The sequence below is a fragment of the Geotrypetes seraphini genome, chromosome 18, assembly GCF_902459505.1.
Source record: "Geotrypetes seraphini chromosome 18, aGeoSer1.1, whole genome shotgun sequence".
Taxonomy (NCBI): Eukaryota; Metazoa; Chordata; class Amphibia; order Gymnophiona; family Dermophiidae; genus Geotrypetes; species Geotrypetes seraphini.
In genome coordinates, this window is record NC_047101.1 from 39724361 (window position 1) to 39744052 (window position 19692).

The 19692-nt window shown below is 40.2% G+C and overlaps 2 protein-coding genes across 2 annotated transcripts in view; both read left to right on the forward strand.

The window, feature by feature from the left end:
- LOC117351862 overlaps positions 1–19692 on the forward strand; it is a 279785-nt gene that overhangs the window by 93659 nt on the left and 166434 nt on the right. The gene's annotated exons all lie outside the window — the stretch shown is intronic.
- On the forward strand, positions 2259–11120 carry PCDHGC3 (protocadherin gamma subfamily C, 3). Its single transcript, XM_033927659.1, is given in 4 exon segments — positions 2259–4592; positions 10035–10414; positions 10416–10549; positions 10552–11120. Coding segments are annotated over 4 exon segments (2940 nt in total). The 3' UTR covers positions 10644–11120.

The window sequence follows — 19692 nt, forward strand, 5'->3', positions numbered from 1 at the left end:
TGTTCCATCGGTGTTAAATGGCAGTCTAGTGTGACTCCCAAGAATTTAATAGATTTAGAAATCGGGTAGTCATGACCATTGAGATGAAGCATTGAATTGGTTATTTTATCAGTGTTTGGCCTTTAGTCGTGTGGCAGCCACGAGGTCAGAAACGTGGTTGCTCCATTGCAAGATTGTACCATCAAAGAACAATGTGCAATAATCTGCTTTCTATGGGCAGAGGGAGTGAAACCTGTGGAAATTCACCATTGGATATTGACTCAGTAAGAACATAGCACCATGGATCAATGAAAGGCTTATGAGTGAGTAAAAAGGTTTAAAGCAAGAACAGGTGTAACCGACAGAGGTTCTTCTGGTTGCCTATCATCATGCACAAGAGCACATTGACATTAGCAACTACAGAAGAGATGTTGCAACAGCTTCTACATCCTCCTTTGAACTCGGATCTGGCACCTAGCGATTATCACATCTTCGGTCAACTGAAAGAGACACTGTGAGGTCATAAATTCACCTCTGATGATGAAGTAAAGGAAGTGGTGCTCACCTGGCTTCGGAAGCAGCAAAAATTTCAAGTTTCAAGTCAAGTTTATTTAAGAATTTATTATACCGCCTAATCAGGCTTCTAGGCGGTGTACATCAATCAATAAAAACAATTAAGTTAATAAAAATACACATGATTGGGGGACTATTTAAACAGACAGACAGACAGACAGACTTCAACAAAAGGAGAAAGGGGTAGAACTACAAAATTAAAAAGAAAAGAGACATGGAAGGAGAGAGCAAGAGGAATGCAGAAGCTAATTGAAGGATACAACAAATGTGTGGTTTTGCATGGGGATTATGTGGAAAAGTGAGATGTTCAATTGCTCACAGTTACTTCTATTAAAGCCGTTAAACCTATTTTCCCTAAATTTTTTTTATTTACCCTCATACCAGTAATTTAGGGCTCCTTTTACGCACAAAATTACCACGCGCTATAGCTCACAGTAGCTGAAAATCTACCGCCTACTAAAAAGGAAGCAGTAGTGGCTCGCATTCGGGAATTTAATGTGCGTTATTGTGCGCATTAAGGCCCTAGCACAATTTTGTAAAAGGAGTCCCTAGTCTTATAGTTTAGAATTTTTTCAGTTTTGCAACTTGACATTGAAATCTATCAACCCCCCTTACATGTAATATGTGTATAGTTATCCTTTCATTCTAATTGTTTCAGTGATTTTTTATCTCTTTTCTGCTTTCCCTAGAAAATTAAGTCTTCTAAGAAAATGAATGTGGTGAGAGGTTCCTAAAAATATGCTTTCGAATTCCTGTCCAAATATATGCAAATATATGCAAATGACATGGAAGTAATTATGTAGCCCTAGGAAAAATAAAATAAAAAAAATAAAACTGGTTCTAACTCAATTTAATTACATATTAATCCCTTTTTTATTATACTAAAATAGGTGTCAGTTCTTCATTTAAGCAATCTTCTTGGTTTTCTTGAATCTTCTCCCTATCTCTTATAAATTCTTCAGCATTCTGCCTTCAGAACTAATGATAGTGGTGTTCGTCATTGAAAGGAAAAAAGGTCTGAGTACTTTTTTTAATCTTCCAACAGCAGGCGGTACGAGAACTGAATTTTCTGCAATAGTCACATAACAATATTATGTTTTTTTTGCTGTAGATATAATGGAAAGCATTCTGGCAGTTGACTTATGTAGATGACATAAGGTTTTCGCCAGCTGGCGAGTTAAATTGTAGGCAGATGTAAAAATATCCAAGCATTTGTGGAAGAAATGTACTTGCTGCCAAGTAATTCTATGTATCTTCTGTTCACTGAAGCTACCGTAGCTGTTTTGCATGGAAGAAAAATTCTCTGTAGTTATTGGCTGAAACTCTGTGTGCCGCTGTTGGCCAATGAAGACGCTGGAGATCCACCAACGCGTGCTTTGTCTATCAGTGGAAGGGAAAGAAGCAAGAGCGGAATGAGACGGGGAGATGAACCTTTTGAGTCAGAGAAATAAACTCAGCAATGCCAGCTTTTCTTATTAATAGCCAAATGGTTCAATCTGGCTTGTTGCTCTATAGAATTTGCCTGCGAACGAGCTGAATATTGTCAGAAAAGCAATCAAGAATTCAGCCGTCTCACTGAAAGCCACATTTTCCTGGCAATGTCTACCGCTACTGGAACAAGGAACTGGACAAGTAAATGGCAAGTACTGGGTATTTTTATATTTCTGAGCTGTTTGGACTGGGCTTCTGCCTTGATCCATTATGCGATGTCGGAGGAGCGAGCAAAAGGCACTTTCGTTGGTAATTTTGTGGCTGACCTGGGCTTGGACCTTAAAAGGCTCTCAGATCGCAGGCTCCGAGTCGTCTCTGGAGCAAGTAAGAACTACTTTGAGGCAGATCTGGAAAATGGGAGGCTGTCTGTGAACGAGCGTGTAGACAGGGAGGAACTCTGCGGTTTGGTCGCTCCCTGCCTGATCAATTTCGAGATCGTCATGGAGAATCCACTCGAGTTATACCGCGCTACCGTGGAAATACAGGACATCAACGACAACGCGCCAGTTTTTCTCACCAGCCAAATGAAATTAGGGATCAGTGAATCCATGGCGCCCGGAACTCGCTTCCCGCTAGAGAGCGCGCAAGATGCTGATGTTGGAGTTAACTCTTTGCAGACTTATCGGATCAGTGCCAATGAACATTTTGCATTAAGTGTACAGACGCGCGGAGACGGTAGTAAATATGCTGAACTAGTGCTGGAAAAGGGACTGGACAGGGAAGAGCGCACAGAGCTGAGGTTAGTCTTAACGGCACTTGACGGGGGAAACCCACCCAAGTCAGCAACTGTACCTATAATTATTGATATTCTGGATGCCGATGACAATGAGCCAGTTTTCAACCAATCCACCTACACTGCTCGTGTATGGGAAAACGCACCAACAGACACAATAGTTGTCAAAGTAGAAGCTTTTGATCTGGATGAAGGTCTCAATGGAGATATCATTTATTCCTTCAGTAGTCACACCCCTGCTAAAATGCGAGAACTATTTTTTTTGGATTCTGCTAATGGAGAGCTGAGAGTCAAAGGATTACTAGATTTTGAAGAAAGTAAAATGTATGAGATTTACATACAAGCTAAAGACAGGGGTTCTAATCCAGGACATGGCCATTGCAAAGTATTGGTGGAAATTATTGATGTCAATGATAATGCCCCAGAGATCACAGTGACCTCAGTGTATAGCCCCGTACCCGAGGACGCTCTTCCAGGTACAGTGATAGCCCTATTAAGTGTAATGGATGTAGATTCTGGAAATAATGGTCTGGTGAACTGTTTAATTCCACCTAATATCCCCTTTAGTCTCAGTTCCTCTATTAAAAATTATTATACCTTGAAAACCAAAGAAGCTCTGGACAGAGAACTAGTCTCTGTCTACAATATTAGCATTATAGCAACAGATACCGGGTTACCTTCTCTCTTCACCGAGAAAAAACTAACAGTGGAAGTCTCAGATGTCAACGACAATGTGCCCAAATCTCTACAGTCCTCTTATAATGTTTATGTGATGGAAAATGGCGTTCCAGGAATGCCCATATTCAATATAAGTGCTTCAGATCCTGATTCTGGGAAAAATGGTGAACTCTCTTATTCCATTGTTGAAAGTGGTACCTTAGGAGATTTAGTTCTCAGATATTTCTCCATCAATCATCAGAGTGGCACCATATCTGTTCTTGTTCCCCTGGACTATGAAGATATCAGGGAATATGCAATGACTGTGCAAGTTTTTGATGGAGGAAGTCCAGCCCTTTCCAGTAACATCACCATAAAAGTGTTTGTAACAGACCAGAATGATAACGCTCCTTCAATCTTGTACCCACGCCCCAATGCCAGACCTGCACAAGCAGACATGATCCCTCGGACAACAAAAGCTAGATACCTGGTCACCAAGATCGTAGCTTGGGACGCAGATGCAGGACATAATGCCTGGATCTCATATTTATTTCTTGAGGCCACAGATTCTAGCCTGTTCACCGTGGGCCTCCACAGTGGTGAAATAAGGACAGCTCGGGATATAGTTGAAAGTGATTCCGTCAGGCATATTTTAGTTATCTTAATAAAAGATAATGGAGAGCCAATGCTGTCATCTACTACCACTCTTACAATATCTGTTACAGACACACCTGCTGAAATGCTAACTGATGTTGCAGACATCTCTCCCACATCTGAGCAAAAGGCAACTTTAACATTTTATTTAATTATTTCAGTGATATTAGTTTCTGTGGCCTTTTTTATCACAGTAGTAGTAGTAGGCTTTGTTAAATTGTATAAATGGCGGCAATCTAAAGACCCATATAAGACGTCCAGGAGCTCTCCTTACAGAACACCTCCATCTTTGACCTATGTGGATGCAATTCGCAGTGAATTTTCTCCTCAGAACTATTGCCATCAGGTGTATTTAACTACAGACTCACGCAAAAGTGACTTTTTGTATAAAAAGACAGATTTATCAATGCCAGTCGGGAGTTGCTACAATACACTGGGAAACTGTGCTCCTGGATTATATCATCAGATATCCAATATAAACAACAGACTACATGATCCCATTGAGGTAATGTAAATACATTAAAATATATTATAACTACTTAGATGTAACCTGATGTATGTCCAATACTTACTGCTCAAGGTCAGAAAACTACTGCAGTTTAACTATTTACACAATATGAATTTCAGATTCTCTTTCATTTTTAATAAATTGTTATAGAATAGTATAATTATTACTTATATTTAATGAACATGTATATTTAATGAACATGTAGTATTACTGGAATATTGCACTGCTGAAATGTCACAGATTATCCAAAGCTTGCCATTATGTCCAGGTTAGACCACCATGACTATTTCTCAATGATGCAAGCCAGACTTACACATAAAGCCCACATTAGTAGAAGGTTTATTTTTGTGTTTTTTAACAAATTTGATAGTCTGCAAGATACAATAAAATATAGAAAAACAATTCAAGCAAAAATTTAAAAGCACAGTAAAATGCCATAGAACACAGTTAGAAATATAGTATATACAGTACTATATATACAAGGGTGGTTTGGGTCTCCATCAATGATTATGCACTTAGTCCAGCAAGTTTCTAGTTTTTTCGTATCATAGGAAAAATAGCTTACGAAAAAGCTTTTGATGTTCATTCTTAATGGCTAGATTGGTACGTATAAGGGGCTCAGCCCCAAGTCCATTCCTAAGCAGCAAGGAAGCTATTCTGTAAGGCCCTTAGGGATTTAACAATAACTCTGAGAAAAAAACCCACTATTGGATATTTATGACATTTAGGGATGTAGGTAACAATGTGGGTTATCATTATGACATGTTATTTTACCACTAACTTGGGTTATTTTAACTTAGGTCCCATTTTATACAATGAGACTTAGTTACTAATAATTGGAGTTATTACCTGTAGTTCACATTGATAACTTCTCCCTGATTCCACAATAAGGGATAGAGTCAATAAATGGTGACCAAAGTTAGTTGCCGGGATGATCCGGGCTAAGCTAGTATTCTGTGAAGAATGCTCTGTTTTATTAAATACTGGCTTAGTTTAAATTTCAACCCTAATTCTACTGTATAAAATATGCCTAAAGTTAGGTGCCTAGATCAGCATCCCCCAATTTTTTTATTTTTTCAATTATGGACAGGAAACTGAAAGTATTCTATCACCTGATCCTGCTGCCTTGGGTAATGGGTCTCCTGTCAAATCAGGAACTGTAGAAATAATTGTTTTACTTTTAGATGCAAATAATACTCTGCCAGTCTTTGATCAAACTGTCTATAAGACAATCTGCAAGAAAATACACCCATGGGCACCGTCATGCTGGAATGCTCTTCCGGAGGCTATTATAGGGGAAACACCCTCCAGGGATTCAAGTCAAAGTTAGACAAGTTCATACTGAACCAGAATGTACGCAGGTAGGGCTAGTCTCAGTTAGGGCACTGGTCTTTGACCTAAGGGCTGCCGCGTGAGTGAACTGCTGGTCACGATGGACCACTGGTCTGACCCAGCAGCAGCAATTCTTATGTTCTTATTTAAAGACTAAGAGGTCTTTTTACTAAGGTACGCTAACCAATTTAACACCCGCTAACTGATTTATTCTATGGGTGCCTTAGCATTTAGTACATGCTAATCGTTAGTGCATGCTAAATTGATTAGCGCATGCTAAATCAGTTAGCATGTGCTACATCGGTTAAAGTGCTTTAGTAAAAGGGGCAATGCAGAAATCACCTATTCATTCAGCTGTCACACTTCAAGGGAATATCTCTAAATATTCAATATTGATGAAAAGACAAAGAAAATCAGTGTCATGGGAAGGATCAATGTCTGCTACCTATGAAAAATAGATACAAGGGTAAAAATAGCAATGACATTATTCATAAAATCACTTTCATCTCCTTGTTGACTTTATGCAAGAAGATGCTTTACTTGGAACAGCGGTGGCTGTCTTCAGTGAAAGTGATAATGTTTCTGGTGAAATTGTTGAAATCCACTTGCATATTAATAAGAACATGACTTTCAAACTTGTAACTTCCTTTAAACATTTTTTCTCTTTCATTACAAATTCACTATTGGATAATGGAATAGTTGCAGACTACAATGTTGTTATCACAGTTTCAGATCCTATAAATCCTATTCACTTTCCATCCAAAGCAGCCTCCTTGTATTTATTTATTTTGTAAAAGATTACCCACCATGCTATTTTCAACCTGCTTATGAAAATGTTTTTGGGAATAGCTCATCAGTACAGTATCTGCTTCTGTTCATGATCTTGACCTGAGTAGTCAGTTTTCATATTCCACTTTGGAAGACAACTTTTAAGACTTCCAAGTTTCAGCAAATTTCATCACAGATGCATATCAGTGCAGACAGTGACATCATCTGTTCTGATCAGCAAATAAAACAGTTTAGATTACAGACACAGGTCAAAAATGGTGGTTCCCTGGGAACCAATATGATGGTCACTATTATTTTCTCAATGGAAATGGCCACAGAATTGCTGAACAAATATTTCTGTTCGGTGTTCACAGAGAAAGGGCCAGGGGTAGGTTTGCAGAAGACAATACTAAACAGCATGGATGTGTGGTAGATCTTGATCCAGTTTCAGAAGATTGTGAGGAGCTAGCTAAACTAAAGATAGACAAAGCAATAGGGCTGGATGGCATACATCTGAGGGTACTGAAGGAACTCAGGGAGGTTCTGGCAACTCCCCAGCTAGCCTTATCAATGCTTCTTTAGAGTCAGGAGTGGTCCCTGAGGACAGGATAAGAACAGCTGCAGTTTCTCTCCACAAAAGTAAAAGTAAGAAGGAGGTTGGGGTTGGGATCTACAGGCTGGCTAATCTTACTCAGTGATGAGTACATTAATTGAAACACTTCTAAAATGGAGGACAGAGAGATTTCTGTAATCAAATGATTAACTTCTTTGATTGGGTAACCAAACAGTTGGATTTAAGGGGAGCACTTGTAGTGGTTCATTTAGGTTTCAGTAAAGCCTTTGACACAGGCAATTGATAAATCATCAAGTTTATTAAGTTTATTCAAATTTGATGAAACACTAATCATAAATTCTTAGCGTTTAATAATTAAAAAATTTAAATGGGGAGCAATTAACATACTTGTTAGTGACAAGATATAACATACATGAAAACAAAAGAATAGAAGGGGAAATACAATTTTAAAAAAGAAAAGAGTACAATTAAGGTTAAAAACAATAGGACAATGGGAGAAATCATCAATGTTGAATGTGATTAATACAGAAATTGGCAAGGGTGGGACCAGCAGTTATTTAGCATTCAGGCATCTTTAAAGAGGAAACTTTTAAGGTTTCCCTTAAATTTATCTAAATTTTTCTCAGACCTTAAATGTGAAGGTAACGAGTTTCAATTTGTAGGGGCTATAGTTGCAAATGAAGAAGCTCTACAAGTACTAATGATTTTTAAAGATGGAACGTGAAGAAGGTGCTGAGATGCTGATCCTTCAGCGATAATCGAAAGTTTGATGAGACTGCCTAGAAGGAACTTATATGTTGTGACTTAGGCAATCTAAAAACAGGTCTAAGTGACCAGAATATATCCAAAGTAACCAGATAACCACTGCAGGGGCAAAGTGCAGACCCCCACACACTCTCCCAGTAATCACTGACACCCCCCCCCCCCCACACACACACACACCACCACCATAAAAATCAGAATAAAAATGTACATACCTGCCTCTAGAACATCAGCACCTAGTATTGGAAAGCCTGGTAGAGCTGCACAGATGTAGGCTTAAGTAGTCTGGGTGGTGAGCTAGTGAACCATAGTGAGAAGGACCCAGGTCCATAAGCCACTCTAACCACTGCATTCATGGTGAAAAATGTGAGTCCACAAAAAAAACTCTACTGTACTACCAAATAGGTGCCACCTGCAGCCATAAGGGCTATTGCAGTGGTAGACAGGTGGGTATAGTAGGTTTTCGGGGTGTTATGGGAAGCTCACTATGACCTACAAGGGAGTTGTGGTGAGATGTTTATGTGGCATCCTTTTTGTGAAGTTCACAGCAGTGCCCTGTAAGGTGCCCCACTACTCTATTGCCATGTATGAGTAGCCAGTCCATCACTTTGCTGACCCTTCCAACATCCAAAGGTCTTTTTCTAGGCATTGTGGACTTGAACAAATTTTGGACGAGAATGTGGTATAAAGATAGATGACTTGACAGTCTGGATGATCAAACGGCTGGACGTATAATTAGATGATTCTTGGAAAAAAAATATTTTGGACGTATTTTTCAAGAATGGACTTTAGATGCTGCCGACTTTGGGTGACTAGTGCTCTAGACCCAAAATGGACTTAGACCTTTTTTTTATTATGCTGCTCTCTGCGTCTGAGCCTGAGTCTCAAGTTGTGTAGAAAAACCTGCATTGCATTTAGAAAATTGAGAAGACAGTACCTGATAGGACTTGCCCAGGCTCTAAAATGCTTTCCATATTAACTTCATTGTTACTTCTGCTGATAATCCAACACCGGGGTTCTTCCAGAAGGCATCATAGATAACTTATCTGCTCTGGGGGCCACAACAGAAGCTCCCTGAATAGCTGCTTCAAACCAATCCACTTGGTGAGGAAACAGAAGCAGGAGTCCCTCCAGCAGAGACAGCTAAATCAGAGGCAGATGCCTCCTGCTGCACCATGCTTCCTGATACCGTTGCACGTCCGGACCATTGGGGTGGCAGATGAATTTCAGGGCTTAACAATGTCCTTTCCAAGCTATGCTCTGTGATGTCTATGGAGCCACCCAAAGTTTCAGCTGATTTTCCTGGCTATCCAAGGCCACAATATTCCAATGCTGACTGCCTGAGGTGGGGAGTGGAATCCTGAACCAGAGGGTGTGTTCAAGTCTTTCCCCTTCTTTTCCCCATCATAGTTAGTGCCATTAGAGAGAGCAGCCATCCTTTTACTCTCCTCTTCAAGTCTCTATATCTTGGAGTCTCACAGGTTTGGGGCACTCTTCATTTGGTTTCTCCTCAGAGGCCTGTCTGATATGGGTGGCCCTACATCATAACCCTCCAAGTCATTAAAGCATACAAGCCCCTCCACCACTACAACATTTTGGAGGGGTTTTTAACATCTTTGTGAGTGATATTATGGAAAGGCTGCTGGGTAATATTTGCCTCTTTGCAGGTGATATAAAACTTTGTAATAGGGTAGACATCCCTGATGGTGTGGATAGCAAGAGGAGGGAAGGAATCAAAATTGGCAATTCAAATTTAATGCTAAAAAATGCAGTCATGCACTTGGGCTACAGGAACCCAAGGGAACAACATAATTTAGGAAGAGAAGTACTTCTGTGCTCGAAAGAAGAGCAAGACTTGAGGTTAATTGTTTCTGATGATCTTAAGGTGGCAAACAGGTAGAAAGGGTTATGTCCAAAGCCAGAAGAATGCTTTGGTATATATGGAGAGGAATGGCCAACATGAAAACGAAGGTGATAGTGACTCTGTATAAATTTCTGGTGAGGTCTGCCTGATTGGCTGTGAGTTTTCCACTGGTTACGGCTCTGCAGTCAATATTGCCAAGGTTCATCCCGGTTCTACATATGTTGTATTTGGTTTTGGAGGATTTGGCCTTTCTGTTATCATTTGTTGCAAAGTAGCTGGTGCCTCTCGTATCTTTGGAGTTGACGTTAACCCAGACAAGTTTGCAAAGGCAAAAGAAGTAGAAGTCACTAATTGCATTAACCCTTGGGATTATGACAAGCCCATTCATGAAGTGCTGACTGGAATGACTAATGGTGGTCTGGATTACTCCTTTGAGTGCATTGGAAATGTAAATATGGTATCTGCCCTGAAAGCTGCCAATCCTACATTTGGAACTTTTGTGATCATTGGAATAGCTCCTTAATTTAGTCTTTGACCCCATGCTGATGCTGACAGGATGCACCTTGAAAGGAGCTCTTTCTGGAAACTTGAAAAGCAAAGACTGTTTCTCTAAACTTATTTCCAATTACCAAGCAAAGAAATTTAGCCTGGAACCACTGTGACCCATGCTGTATCTTTTGACAAAATAAATGAGGCATTTGAACTGATGCGCAGTGGGAAGAGTATTCGCACTGTCCTGACATTTTAAAGTCATCTGCACTGGAATGTGGGTGGAACAATTTTATTGAATTTAAAAGGATCTTCTGAGGCAGTGAAACTAGACCACCAACTCTCCAATCTACTGATCACGACACCAGACTACAAAACTTTCAGAAAAGAAATAAAAACCCTGCTATTCAAGAAATCCATCAAGACAAACTAACACCGCAGGAAGCATTTCAATCCCCGAAAGTAATCCGCTCTACTCTTATCACTTCTGGAAATGTCCAGATAACCTCTTATGTAATCCGCCTTGAACTGCAAGGTAATGACGGAATAAAAGTCACTGTACCTTCAAAAACTTATAACCAGAGGATGGCTACTAAAATGGTCCGTGTTCTTCACCATAAAGCATATAAAGATAGACTCAGAGATCTCAATATGTTTACTTTAGAAGAAAGGCGAAAGATATGATTTTGACATTTAACTATTGACCTTGTCCTATGCCTTAAGTAGTTCTGAGGAGTGCCAGCTTGGTTTACCTGGACAGGTACGGGTGACAAAAGTGAGCAAACATGAAATGATAAAAAAATTCAGCTATTACACTTTCTCACATTGCACCAGGATTTACTAGTTAGAAAAACCTGTTGATAGATAGGGCCTAATCCAAGAGCAAGTGAGAATGTGGATTAGTAGCTATAAATGAATAAATGAAAATTGGATAAGCTGAAATATAAAAATCAGAAATACAAAAGTTCAAGATAGAGAATCTAAGTTAACATATTGATTTGATACATGTCTCATGTGCTTGAGGATACAGGAAGGCAGGCTAGGACATTCGGTGATTGATAACTACCATACCAAATTTACCCCAGATGGAAAAGCTTAAGTTTATAGGGCTTCTGTGTTTTGAAGAGTGACCAGCCTGTACTAGGCCAATCCTCAGGGAAATGTAGGCAGACAGGAGTTGGCTTTTGACCTGGTATCCATATACCAGGGGGCCCTAAGGTTGCCATGACTTGAGTTTGCTGTGGGAAAGACAGATCGAAACCATATGTGTATCATGGTATGTATTGATCAAATTTAAGTTTTAGTAAGTCAGTAAGTCAGTAAAATTACACAATAGAAATTTACTTATGTAGCTATAGGGGTAAGTTAACAAGTATAGATTAGGAATATATTTTATTTTGATTTTCATATTTTTGAAATCCTGAAGAGATCCTGATAAGGTTACAGCTGGTGTTTGACCTCTGACCTTGAGCAACTTTTTTCTACTCATAGAATTGACGGGAGGGGGAGCTAACTACTCTTTCCATCTTTTTCTTTGTTCAGTCTTAGTGAGACAGAGATGATATTCTCAGTATAGAAAGGACACACCGATTTTTACAGGAAAGGATTTAAAATAGTTTTGTGAGTTTATTACAATATCTGTCTATGTATTTCTTCTTTTTATAAAATATGTAAGCTTAATGTGAGAATGTAACTTTTTAGATATAAGAATGTAATTTTAGGACATGCCTATATGAAGCTAGCCTTATATGGAAACAAATAATGTGGACCAATTAGATTGCAGATAGATTGTAACGAAGGAATGTCGTCATTTAGGATATATATGGATGTGTAACTGGTAAAATGTTGGAATTTATTATGAGCAAGGCCAGCTTTTGGCTTCTGTAATAATTCTCATGATGCAAATGATGATCAATTGATAATTAATTGATAATTCTTATGATCTAATATTGATAACTAATAAACAATAATATTTTGGATATTATAAAAATAATATTTGCATCATTTTTCATTATTTCATTTTACAACCCTAGAGTAGCTATAAGTACGCTTGTGTGCAATTATCCTGATCACTATCTACATGGCATAAATGCATAGAAGGTAGATCTCTTTCAAATGAAAGGACGCTATGGAACGAGAGGACATAAGATTAAGTTGAAGAGTGAACAGGGTAACTTACCAAACCCTGCCCTTAGTTGCCCGGGAATAATGACAATTGCACATATATTACCAGTTCAATATTGTTTATTAATATTAACTGGACATTCTTGTATCAAAAGGCATATGTGCAATGGAAACCCATCAGGCGTGAAAATTACACCTCTTCTGAAGCAATACATGGTCTCAGGGAACTCCTGCCACCAGGTTCACTTATATACTTTTGCAATGCTTAGTATGACATCACACCTGTCAACTGTGGCAGGGACGCTTGGGTTAGGCCGGTGTGACCTACCCGGGGCCCCATGCCACAAGGAATAGAGTTTGTTTGTGACCCCGATCCTGCCAGTGGCTCCCAGGCCCATTGGTGTACTCCCGCTAAGCTTTCCAGTTAGTGCCAAAAAGAACCAAACCACACTGGGTTCAAAAGCAAAGCCAATGCTTCCTTTAATTGGAAATAATAATTCAATTCACAGTCATGTCAGATGGCATAATCAAGCAAATATAACAAAACAGTTGGAGTGCCTCTGAGCTAAGCAAAGTTCATAAACAGGACCCAGCATTCCAGCTTTGGCACTTCTTATAAACTTTACCAAATCAGAAAAAGAAAAAAATACTCTCACATTCAAAACCAGGGTTTTTCCCTGTGCAGTGCTGATGTGGCAGCCTTGCCCTAGACCTGTGGGTCAGACTGTTTCCCAGCAAGAAAAGTAATGCTGAATAAAGAAACTTTTCCTCCATTCTGGGAGGTTTCATGACTACAGTCCTTTATGAACAGTCCAGCAAGTTAAGCAACATTGGTGTAAACAGTTATCATTCCAAAAAACAAAACAAAACATCAAAAGTAAAAGGCTTTCCTTTCCTGTGAGCCCACTCCTGAATTCCCCTTTGCCATAGGGCTATGAGTTTAAAAGTTCAGTTTGGGTTTTGTAACCCCTTCCCTGGGTCACACAATTTCCCAACACAGGAAAAATAGAAAGAACACAAAAGTCAAAAATAACTTTCACAATATGGCTGGTCTTCTCCCTCAAAACCCCCAGCTCACATATTTGAGAGGAAAACATTCAAAACCCCAACTTCTCTTACTGTCCCACAGAATGCAGGAAGCTTCTGGTTTTCCTTATACCGTTCATCCAGCTGAGTCCGTTTCAGTCGGTATTACTCAGGTGCCCTGGGCTCAGGTTTCAGTCCAGAGAGAATTACACACGGTCAGCAAGCAGAGCAGCAAACTTCCTCAGTGATAACTTTGAAACTCTGACCTGCTTTACACGCTGTGCTACCATGCATGGCTTCTAGCCTAGGCAATTCCTCAGCAGGGAAATCTCCATTCTTGCTACTCGGCTCTCTCTCAGCTGTTCCTCTCTTCCAGCTCTCCCTCAACTGTTCTTCTCCTGGCTCTCTCGCCTCTGGCCCAGCTATGCTGGAGAATAAGGGCTCACACGTGTCAGGCCCCTCCCACTAATTGCTATCAGTGAGCACAGCAGAGGCTTCCTTGCTTGAAGCCAAGGTAATTTTCCATCTCTTTTTAAAGGGACAGGATTTAAAGGTGCAGCACAAGTCTGTTTAACTTTCCCCCAGCTGCACTGCTCTAGGCTTAAGAATGGACACAGTGGAAACTTAAAGGCACCATTCCTCTCTAACCCCAGTTCCTCCCTGCTCTTTCCTATTGGCACAAAAAGAAAACTAGAGGCTCTTGGGAAGTGTAGTTTTCTGTACTGCAATGTTTCTGGTTTAAACCTAAGTTCTGTAGAGGGAATAGGGACCTGCTGGGTGCTTGGCACAGGCTTTCTGCCACACAACCAATCAGCCAGCAGAGGTTGTCCTTAGGTTTGAACAAATAAATTTCTTTTAACATGGTTGCCAAGCTCAAAAACAGTTTTACAAATTATATATCTGTTCACAAACTTTCTGCATATGTATAAACATTATACTATGCCCACTTTGAATCCAAAACAGCTTTCTGTGTCAGAATAAACTTTCCTTGGAAAAACTGACAGTTTCAAGTTTCACTGACACACACAAAACCCATATAACCTCCTTTACTGGAAACTGCTATGTAGGCTGAACAGCCCTCCCTTCACAAGTTTCTATGGTAGGCTAGCTTAAAGATCAAATAGGTCAAACTGCAAATGTGTTACCTCTCAGGATTTCTTCAGGTTTAAAATATATAAAATATGTTTTCAAAACCAATTCTCATGTTTAAATATACATTCACACACATAATCACTCATGGGATCCCATCATCAATACACAAGCAACACTCACATTTCATTCCTATCTCAGTCCTACTCCATAATTCTTTAAAACATATAAAAGAAAGATTCTTCTCTATCCAGCATTGGAATGCCAGGACCATCTGTTAATACTTAAGCCATGAGGTTTCTCTTATCCAAACAAAGAACACTAGAAACCCAGGCCTTTTTTAAGCAGAAAACCTTCAGTATGTTTTACACCAAGAAGAGACACAAAGAACAACAGAAAACAAAATGGAATCAGATTAATACAAAATGGAGTCATTAATACCTCTGTATATCCTAATTTCCTCTATGATCTGGCTTATCCAGCCATCCTGGTAACCCCTAGTGCTTTTCTGTTATTCTCTAATGTTATTTTTCTGGCCTTTGCCACAATCCATATTCACTTTGTTTATATTTGTGTACCAACTTTTTATAAGTTTCTATTGGACATGGCCTTATCTATCATGTATGCTTGCATCTAACTAGATTTACCCAGAACTAGAGAATGACACGGTGACAAAATTCATCACCGTTCCCGTCCCCGCGGATAACCACGGGAAACCATCTTCATGTCATTCTTTAAGGAGAGAGGGAAGAATCAGAGTATAATTGGGCACAACCACTGACTTGCAAGCTTTGCTTTGAAGAATGCTGATGTAGAAGGACCGAGGTTGAAATAGACACTAGAAAATGGCATGGGATTATTTCCCATGGTTATCCGCGGGGACGGGAATGGTGATGAATTTTGTCACCGTGTCATTCTCTACCCAGAACCATATGAAAAGGAGGCATCTCATATGTAGAAAAATCTACAACATACTCCACAAACATGTCTTGCACACTATCCATTCCATTACTGCATTATAGTGCCCCATACCAGCCAGCCGGCACCACTACTCAAGAGGAAATAGATTCAAAGGTAATCTGAGGAAAAACATATTCACAGAAAGAGTAGTGGATACATGGAATGACCTCCTAGTGCAGTTAGTCAAGACAAGGATTGTATTTGAATTCAAGAAAGCATGGGATGGGCATGTGAGATCTCTTAGAGGGAGGAAGAAATAGTGAAAGATGTGTATCAACAGACTGGATGGGTCATGTAACCTTTATCTGCCGTCATTTTCTATGATTCTAGAAGTTGTGTCATCTATGAAACCTAAAGTTAAGACTGAAGGCTCTCTACATTACCCATGACATTGATCAGGCCTGGTTTACAGAATAAACACAATCTAGGCTACCTTCAGCTGGAAGTAGTCATCACTTTTTTAAATGCTGACTACCACGGACAGAATTAGGCTAGTACAATGAAACTGCTACTAGAGGTTGTGTTGTTTATTTTGAGGCTGAGCCATGATGAGCAACAGTGAGTGTGCATCGATTCCGCCCATTGGACGCCCTAGAATACTGGTTCCCAACCTTGTCCTGGAGGATCACCAGGCCAATCGGGATTTCAGGCTAGCCCTAATAAATATGCATGGAGCAGAATTGCATGCCTGTCACTTCCATTATATGCAAATCTCTCTCATGCATATTCATTAGGGCTAGCCTGAAAACCTGATTGGCCTGGTGGTCCTCGAGGACAGGGTTGGGAATCACTGCCCTAGACCACCACGTATCTTAAAAGTAGATCCAGGGGACTTACAGAGGGTGAAAAGGGTATGGGAGGTGTTCTTTTGGGGGGATCTAGTTTTCTTCCGAGAGAAATAGAGTGAAGGAATCAAAATCAAAGGAGAGGACTGGAGAACCCTTCAAGCCAAATACAATGCTTGCTCACCAGGCAAAGATAGGAGGACTGTTTTTTCTGTAGTCTTAACTGCCAGGTTAGTCACAGTGGCCAAATAAATGCTGGCTCTACCTAGATTTCACCCCTGTAATGTCTCTCTCCTGCCCAGAGATAAGATGGCTGGTTAGTGCTGATATTCAGCTGTACTCACTGTCCAGTTAAATCCATTGAATATCGACCCCCAATTGATATTAATTTGATATGTTTACAGTTGCTCCAAAACTTCCAATTTTCCTTTATTTTGGAGAAGTTGAGAGAGAGGTTGAGAACTCCTGATCTAGCTCTCTGATAAATTTAGGAAATGTGTATGAGGGCAACTGCCTATGTTGGGTCTCCAGTGACATGCACATTTATCTCATCAATGAAAACCTAGGCACTAACTCGACCTAATTTGAATGAAGAATATTCTCATGTAACAGCCAGTCTCAGCAAGACATTACCTCACTGATTTGCCAAACTTCATTCAGTGCAGTTTAACATTATTTTCAGGTACACCAGGTATTTTCAGCGGGCCACCACACACTCAAATCATCTCATTGTGCGGGGCTTTATGCACCCATTCGATGAATTGCTGTATCTCCATAAGAAATAGTACAAAGGGACCATAAAGAGTTTAACATTATTTTCAGGTCCTCAGCGGGCCACCACGCACTCAAATCATCTCATTGTGCGAGGCTTTATGCACCCATTCGATGAATGGGTACATAAAGCCCCGCACAATGAGATGATTTGAGTGCGTGGTGGCCCGCTGAGGACCTGAAAATAATGTTAAACTGCACTGAATGAAGTTTGGCAAATCAGTGAGGTAATGTCTTGCTGAGACAGGCTGGTACATTTATCTCATCATGCATATTTATTTGAAATCCAGATTTCAGCAGTAGTTTAGAATTTTAAGAAAAACACTTGTTGCAGGAAACTCTTTAGGGTCCCTTTGTACTATTTCTTATGGAGATACAGCAATTCTTGACCTTCTTTCCTGTGTTGATTCAATTTTATCTACACTACACACTGCAGTCTGGTGAGGTTGGTGACATTTGTTCCTTTACAATACTCTAGAATGCCAGGAAAGTAGGAAATAAATTCACTTTTTAATAAGCACAGTTTGAAGAACGTTGAACTTGTTCTTGGTTTGATGTTCCAAATGAAACAATAAAACGCATTGCACATAAATACTTCCTTCCTAAGTAGAGCTTGGAGAATGGAAACTGAAGTGAAATAAAGATCGTGCATGATAGTTTCGGACTACACAAATGCTAGATTGGAGGACCGGTGCCTAGTAATTGCACTATAGGAGAGACTTCTCTCTATTCTTTTAGATTATAGCTTGGATTGAGTGTTTGTTTGATAAAACTGTGTACAATAAAGTTTCGCTGTTAAATTATCTGTCAAAAAATATATTTTGAATGGCGCCACAGATCTGGGCTTAACGTTCTGTAGCTTTAAGCCTAAGGAGGCGTGTCAGTCATTTGCCGAGTGAAAGAGAAGCCCTGAACCAATCGTCAGCTCCTCCTTGACAGTAGATCTGCTCTGCTCTTTGTCTCCTCCCTCTGCTTTGTTGCAATGAATCACCCACCCCTCTCCCTTTCTCCGCCGCAGACTGAGAAGAGCTAATTTACGGAAGGGGTACCGATGCAATTCTTTTGGTGCCTCCTAATCGCTGCTACGGGGAACTGATATAGCAGCGGTCCAGGACCTACACGAGTTCCTTTAGAAAGGGACGCCTGAAAGGATACCGAACACTTACAAAACAATTCTGGAAAGGATTTCAATGAAATGGAGTCCCGGAGCTTCCGGAAGGCTTGGCAAAGGCAAGTACAGTGTTTCTTATCCCTCTGTATCTGGGGCTTAGTCTCGGGGCAGCTTCGCTATTCCGTGGTGGAAGAGTCCGAACAAGGGACTGTGGTGGGGAATCTCGCTCAAGATCTGGGGATAAACATCGCAGCCATTACCCAACGCAGGTTGCGATTGGGCTCTGAGGGCAGCAGACGTTATTTTGCAGTTAATGTGGCAAATGGTGCAATGATTGTGAACGAGAAAATAGACAGAGAAAGCCTTTGTGGATCCAGTTCGAGCTGTATGCTGCCTGTGGAAGTCGTTACTGAGAATCCACTGGAGTTATTTCGGTTACAGATTGAGATACTCGATATAAATGACAATTCTCCCAGTTTTCCCACCTCTGAACGCCAAATAAGAATTGCAGAGTCGGCGGCCCCAGGCTCGCGATTCCCCTTGGAAAGTGCTCAAGATCCGGATGTGGGAACCAACGCTGTTAGTACTTACAAACTGAGTCCAACTCCATTCTTTTCCCTAAATATGAAAATCCTTAAAGACGGTAAGCTTTTCCCAGAAATAGTTCTAGAAAAAAGCCTGGACAGAGAGGAACATGTGCTGCACCAGCTGGTCCTGACTGCCTTTGATGGCGGCAATCCAGCTAGATCAGGATCTGCCCAAATTAATGTGATTGTTCTTGATAACAATGACAATGCACCAGTGTTTGATCATTCCGTGTATAAAGTCAGTTTACCGGAAAATTCCCTTGTAAATACCGCGCTAATTAAACTTAACGCAACTGATGCAGATGAAGGCTTGAATGCTGAGATTGAATACTCTTTTGAAGCTCTCACTTCAGATTTAATGTTCGAGGTCTTTAGTCTGGATGCCCACACCGGTGAACTTCTTGTCAAAGGACTTGTGGATTTTGAAGAATCTAGTTTCTATGAAATCCATGTAAGGGCAAAAGACAAAGGAATGCCAGAATTGGAAGGACACTGCATTGTTCAGGTGCAGATAGAAGACGTGAATGATAATCCTCCAGAGATTCTATTAACGTCTTTAGAAACCTCAGTTCCAGAAAATACGCCCGTAGGAACTATAGTAGGACTTTTCAGCGTTAGAGATCGAGATTCATTAAAGAATGGGGAAGTACGCTTACATGTATCCCCCGACATGCCATTTAAATTAAAGTCATCTGATAACCACTATTCTTTGATTACAGGGGACATATTAGACAGGGAAAAGACGTCTCAATATACTATTGAACTAACTGCCACGGATTTTGGATCGCCATCTCTATCTACAAAGTCAACAGTCATTCTTTTTATTTCCGATATCAATGACAATCCTCCAAGATT